This window comes from Lactuca virosa, chromosome 8 (genome assembly GCF_052849685.1).
Source record: "Lactuca virosa cultivar CGN04683 chromosome 8, Lactuca_virosa_CGN04683_v6, whole genome shotgun sequence".
Lineage (NCBI taxonomy): Eukaryota > Viridiplantae > Streptophyta > Magnoliopsida > Asterales > Asteraceae > Lactuca > Lactuca virosa.
The window spans coordinates 39,712,506-39,719,365 of NC_136433.1; the positions used below are offsets into that span (position 1 = coordinate 39,712,506).

Consider the following 6,860-nt stretch of genomic DNA (forward strand, 5'->3'; position numbering starts at 1 on the left):
TTTTTCATAGCTAATCCCTTGCAAAATTCATACATTAACTTTTTTTTTTTCCGTCACTGATTCGTCGCAAACTTTAGACATGATTTTTTTTCCGTAGCTAATCCCTCACAAAATCATGCATTATTTATTTGTTTTTTTGTCACTAATCCGTCGCAAACATGGAATATCATTGTTTGTATTATGATTCTAAAAGAAAAAATACTACAATCATCAAACTATTATACTAAAAAAACATCAAATAATGATACAACCAAACATTATAATACCAAAACTATCAAAGTTTACCAACGGTTAAGAACTGTCCACATAACATCAAACTCCCATCGATTGACAACATTTTAACACCAAGAAATCCAAAGTATGCAAAAGATGTACAAACAGAAAAAAGTTTAACCTTCAAAATAAGCATCGGGAAATGAGTTTTCACAAAACTTAACTTCAAAATAACATTTTAGTTGCTCTCTTCATTTCATGTCCATCCAATCATCTTCGGTTCTCATTCCTATAAAACATTATTCAAAACAATCAAAAACATCAAATACAAAAGGTTAACAAGTCATTCAAAAACATCAAATACTAATGGTTAACATCATATTACCTCTAATTTTCAATTTCCCATCATATTTTGCAAGGCTGCATACATCTTCTCCATTGCTTCATATTTTGCATCAATTTGTTGTTGTTTGGCATCTATTGCTGCAGCTTTGGCATCCATTTCCTCACGCATTTGTTGATGTTTAGCTTCCATTTCTGCAGCTTTAGCATCCATTTCCCCACGCATCTCGTTTCGTATACATTCATAGACAACCTAAAGTACAATGCCATGATAGGAAACTTTGTAATTACAATACTATGATAGGAAACTTTGTAAGTACAATGCCATGATATGAAACTTTGTAAGTACAATGCTATGATAGGAAATTTTTATAAAGTACACAATTAAACGAACCTCTTGGGATGTTATTGTACTAGATGTTCCTTCCAAAAAGCTCGCTGGATCAGACACAGATCCGAATCCATATATTCTTCCTTTCTTGACTCCTCCGGAAACATCACACCATGTTTCATTATCCAAGAGGGGTTGGCAACTAGTATCATCACCAAACTTAGCCACCATAGCACTTTCATAAGCCTCCTGTTATAGAAAAAAAAAACATGAAAAAAACATAAACATGAAAGAAGGAATGGAATGGTTCATTCCATTCAATTAAAATCATAATCAAGGAATGGAATGAACCACTGCATAAAAAAAATATGAAATAATAATGATTTTGAACCTGAAAACTTAAGCAAGCCTCTTTACAAGCAATGGCTGTCATCATCATGTGGGACCCATCAAGAGAGTGGACAAAGTTAGGAGGAAAGGTTGTTCTTTGTCTTTTCACCATCACCTGTGATAATAAAAAAAAGTAAAAAAAAAACGTTATTTCTTGCATTTAGCATAATAAAGAAAAGGTTATGGATATAACCTTATCGGTTTCTCGTTGTAATGTCAAAACTTGAAGAGATGTCTTAATCTACACATTTCAAAAAGTTTTGGTTCGTATTAGCAAAAAAGCCAAAATACAGGGACTTGATTTCACAATTTGACATACTAAAAGAACTCACAAGATGCCTTCCTAACTTGCGGTATGGTTGAACAACAGGAAGTCCAAGAGGAGTTGTCCATTGTACTGGATTGTTTTTCACTGTTATAACCTGTCAAAATTTATAAAATCAATAAATGTATAATCTTATCTTATAAAAATATAAAATTTTGACAAAGAACAGCCTTTCCTCCTAACTTTGTCCACTCTCTTGATGGGTCCCACATGATGATGACACAGTTCTTTTAATAAACATGTGAGTTTATTTATTTAGGCTTTACTTACGGATTTTGGGCTAGCAAAAGAGTTTGATGAAAATGCATGTCACCTGAAATTATTCTTGGTAAAGGCCATGACAAGGCTGCTGATTGGTGGAGTGTTGGAATCTTGTTGTTTGAGATGCTCATAGGACAGGTGATTGTGATTTTCTTATTGGTGAAATTTTCCTAGTGAAATGACCGTTTTGCCCTTATCAAGTCTAATTTAATCTTGAACAGCCACCGTTTCATGGAGGAAACAAGGACAAAGTACAGAAAAAGATAGTGAAAGACAAGATGAAGCTCCCTGCATTTTTGTCAAGTGAAGCACACGCCCTTTTGAAAGGGGTAAGTGTATTTATTTTCTAAAAAAAAAATTGAATCTTGACCATGTTTGACCACATAAAAAATTTATTTTTTTTATATTTTTTTTAGTTGCTACAAAAGGATCCAAGCAAGAGGCTAGTCAATGGGGGTAACAGGAAGCGATGAAATAAAGAATCATAAACTGGAAGAAACTGGATGCACGTGAAATCCAGCCGAGTTTTCGTCCGGAAGTTTCTGGAAATCAATGCATTGCTAACTTTGACAAATGTTGGACGGATATGCCCCTACTGAAATGGCTCATTTGACCTCTTTCAGGGGTTTACTTATGTCAAGCCTGCAGCCTCTTTTTCTTCACAGACAAAGCCAACATGGTAATGGTACTCTACTTATTTGTTCTAAAAAACTTGTATTTCTGATTTCAATTTTAGTGTGTTTAATTACAATTTTATTTGTGATATGCTTAGTCTTTATGGTTATTCATGGATAATTTAAATTTTCAATGCATGATTGTATGAAATTTCAATCAAGACATAATTTTGAGTTTTTGACTAGTTCCCACTATATATAAATCTTATGGTTATTCATGGTTTATAAAAATTTTAAATTGGAAGAAACTCTTAAAATAGATTATTGCGATATATAATTATATAAGTCCATAAATCAAAGTTTGTTTTATTGCTTTATATATAGTTAAAAGAAAATATACAAAGGAAGAAGCTCTTAAAAATTGCAATTTTATTTTAAAAAAAATTTAGATGTCAAAACCCTTGAATTTTTTTGAGGTAACTAGGAGAAACAAAACTAAAAGCTCGTCATTATTTATTTTTAGATGTTAACATCTTTAAAAAAAATCTGCATTTTTATATGTTATTTTGTAAAATGTTATTCATATGATTTGAATTGGGAGTTGGGGTTAAATGCAAGATATAGCAACATACGCCCATTTATTTGTTTATTGTTGCATCCTTCTTTTCTTCTTATTACAACATCTAATCCTCAAACTATCATCTAGTTTTCAATTAACCTGTTAAATTCAACTAGCATAAAAAAGATATAAAAACAGTGTCTATTCTTATATGAAGGCACCAAAAGATATAAAAAAAATAACAGAGCAGAACGTACCTTGATAATCTCTACTAGCTGATCTACACCACTGTCACCAGGAAAAAGAGGCTGTAAATGTCCAAAACTCATAAAGATCAGCAAAAGCTTTTTAAAAGTTGCAACTTTAAAAAATTCTAAGCCACAAGAGCACACAGAGAAAAAAGGAACTGAAAGTTAAAATGATTCTAAAGGTAATTACAAAAATGGTCGATATGGTTTCTCATTTTTACTGTGTTTAGTTCCAGAATCAAAAGTTTTTCAACTTTAGTCCTTATTTGAAGGTTTCACATGATCACATCAATTATGGTCCCTGATTCCTAAAACTAAGAGAATATACAAAATAAAACTAAGAGAGATATACACGATTTTAGTTTGGTAAAATGGGCAACCCCATTCCTAACAGACATAATGAAGCTAAAGAAGATAATGGACAAAATTACCCCTTAGAAGGTGCTTTCACATGGATCGTAAAGATAGGCCTTCAAGTCAACAAGTTTTGCAGAGTTTGGAATAAATTCATATGGAGGCAACACTAATTTAACAATCCATTTTAGGATCAAACTTATGCAAAGGTACTAATTACAATGATGCAACATCAAAAAGGGGAATTCAATAGTGAATCCGACCTTTCATTATCCTAAGGGCAATTTAGGAATTTCATATACGGGTTAAAATAGCTTTTTCAAAGTTACATTTTTGTAATAAATAAGATTCATTTATGATAAAGCCACAACTTTTTATACATAAAAGTACAAATAATTTCTGGATTTGGATTTTAGGTGGTAAAACGTCATCAACTTGTGTTGTATATTCAAGTTTTCTTCTAAAACCACTCTTTGGTCAAAATATCAATGGAATTTGAAATAATGTGTAAGAGTAGAAAATTTATAATAAAATCAGAACTCAAGAGATGGGTCTTTTATTGAAGTGTAAAGTCCCAAACAAACAATCAACTATGCATTTATTACATATTTTTCGTCCGGGGCATGAAAAACTTATGGACCAACCAATCAACTATGCATCTTAGGACAATATTATTAGTTTTATGACACCCCAATATTTAAGGACTTGTAAAAGCTACCCAATATTATTAGTATGTTGTACTTGAAAAGTTGAAAGTGGTTAATCGTAATAGTAATGTAATTCGCAACAGATGTGAATATACGCATTTTTTCTGTCCAAGGAGTAACCTCTATATCAACAGATGTGCATAAATATGGGTTGGCACCCAAAGGAACAAGTATAGCTTTATACAGAAACCATGAAATTCGCAAGGTATATTTAGTATCTTAAAAATGTTAAAAGTTACAAAGTTTTTGATTTTAAACTTCCTGTGAATATACGCATGTGAAATTTTCCCTGAGCAACATCAAGTCTTGGGATTGTCAGCTGTAAGCAATTGTCCCCTTTTATTTTCTTTCTTTCTTGATACATAAAAAGATTCCAATTTCAAGTTGATATACTATCAGTTACTAGTTATTGTTTTATTAGAATAATAAGCAACATGAATATTTCTAATAGTAGTGGTAAGCAACATTTTACCTTCTTTTCTCTTTTACCCTATGATTGATTTAGGGCTAGGGTTTATTGATTTGTATACAATTCTAGACCACAAAAAGAAAACTAAATCAGTCATTAGGTGTCCATATTAAGTACCCATTAAGTAAGAAAACGAACATCCCCTTTGTTATAATGAAGGATAAGTCACTTGTTTCTTCTCAAATTCACGTTGCCACCTCCTAAATATGAAAGAGAATTGGGGAAAACCTAAAAATGTAAGGGTTCCTGAATCCTTAAATTCTCATAAACCGGAAGACAAACTATGATGAATCAAGCCCTAACTCAAGTTCTAATTCTAAGTGTCTATTCTTATATAGATGCAATCGATGGTAGACCTGAAACTAACTTGTAGATAATGAAGAAGGCATTTCATATGGCTACGAAACACAATAACCAGAAAGTTTCAATGTAAATTAAACCCTAACGAAGTATATTGTGAAATTGAACTAAAACTAACCTAAGAGGGATGAGATTTACCTGAATCGGAGGTTAACGAAGAATACTTTCAGATTGTAAAGATATGGAGGTTGCCGGAATCGGGTGAGTAGCGGCGTCATCTGTTCGAACAGAGATGGTGAAGCAGAACCTAATTACACTTAGTCAAGAGTGATAAAGCTGGAGGGAAGGAAAGTTACACCGCCTTCTTGAAGATGGAACTGGGTGTGCCAATTTCAGCGAGAGAAAAAAGAAAACGTGCGTACCCCAAATAAAGTTTCCGTCATCGTTCTCTCGCTAAACGTATACCAGATGGCACAATTTTTTATCCCTCGCTGAACCCTAGCTAAGGGCCTTCATTTTTCTCGCTGAACCCTAGCTAAGTGCCTTCATTTTTCGAGTGATTAGCGAGGAATAGTGGTGCATAGTTAAATACTTGCGACATCCGTAGCTGATTCCTTGGTAAATCCTCACTAATATTCCATATATTAAATAAATAAAATAATTATTAAAAACATGGTAGATCTGTCGTATTTCCCTAGCTATAAATCTAAATTTTGCTAGAGAATAAATCTGTAGCACAATCCGTAGCTGAAACTCAAGTTTCTAGTAGTGTATATATATATATATATATATATATATATATATATATATATATATATATATATATATATATATATATCAATGTTGTAAAAATCGTTTGACGTTAGCTAGTCGGTGGACAGGGGTTAAAGGATTAATCGGTTAGGCGGAGATTAATCGGGGACCATTAATTGCTAATTTGTTAGATTTTAAAAAATTAAATATGACTAATATCATATAAAAGTTCGTAAATACCACTAATATCATAACAGAATAGGTTACTATGATAAATACAACACTAATCATACCTCAAATAGTTTTTGTTGAGATATATAACTTCTTCAAAGTGTTAAAATTTCATCGGGTTGTACTGTTTCAGTCATTGTGTATGCAGGGATTAATCGCTAGGCCTTCTAATCGGTCGAGTAGCGCCTAGGGATTAATCGGAGATTAATCGGGATTTTTACAACACTGATATATATATATATATATATATATATATATATATATATATATATATATATATATATATATATATATATATATATATATATATATATATATATATATATATATATATATATATATATATATATATATATATATATATATATATATATATATATATATATTGTGGAATTATATTATGTGATCAAGTTAAAGATTTCTGTGATTCATTAGTATTAACAAAATACACACATCATCAAATCGACATATAATTTGGTCATCGTTTAGTGAATAGCATGACAACTGGAAGGTTAGTGTTTACCACTTATAACTTGGCACATGTTATGCTCATCCCTCGTGTCATTTTGTTTTATGTCTTTGGCATGTTTATGCAAATGGACAAAGACAAAAGAAAGACACAACATCAGCATAAATATTCTTGTAAGCATAATGTTAAAGATGTAGGGTACTATGCCTATATGAGATATATACGTGACTGCATAACAAAATATGATCCACTTTAGTCGTCCATGCAAAATCAACTGTGGTCTGTCGTTGGGAA

The 6,860-nt window shown here is 31.6% G+C and overlaps 1 protein-coding gene across 2 annotated transcripts; it reads right to left on the reverse strand.

Moving 5' to 3' along the window:
- Positions 1-239: 239 nt before the first annotated feature.
- Positions 240-5,644, reverse strand: LOC145132387 (uncharacterized). Of its 2 annotated transcripts, none has more exons than XM_079067144.1 (9): positions 5,536-5,644; positions 5,312-5,391; positions 3,293-3,323; positions 1,609-1,698; positions 1,470-1,517; positions 1,278-1,391; positions 950-1,135; positions 599-808; positions 240-502 (listed from the first exon to the last, which is right to left on the reverse strand). In XM_079067144.1, the coding sequence occupies exons 1-8, from the start codon at positions 5,554-5,556 to the stop codon at positions 608-610; spliced, it is 771 nt and encodes a 256-aa protein (XP_078923270.1). In that variant the 5' UTR covers positions 5,557-5,644; the 3' UTR covers positions 240-502; positions 599-607. The 2 variants fall into 2 exon arrangements, with proteins under 2 accessions (XP_078923270.1, XP_078923271.1); XM_079067145.1 differs by having other exon boundaries at positions 5,470-5,644.
- Between the last annotated feature and the right edge of the window lie 1,216 nt (positions 5,645-6,860).

What these genes read in the sequence shown, in the direction of transcription:
- LOC145132387 (XM_079067144.1), bottom strand. Translation starts at nt 5,556, where the DNA reads ATGACGGAAACTTTATTTGGG. An exon ending in GCAAGTTAGGAAGGCATCTT is followed by an intron (nt 1,518 to 1,608) that starts GTGAGTTCTTTT and finishes TGAAATGTGTAG; the next exon opens with ATTAAGACATCTCTTCAAGT. An exon ending in TACAACGAGAAACCGATAAG is followed by an intron (nt 1,392 to 1,469) that starts GTTATATCCATA and finishes TTATTATCACAG; the next exon opens with GTGATGGTGAAAAGACAAAG.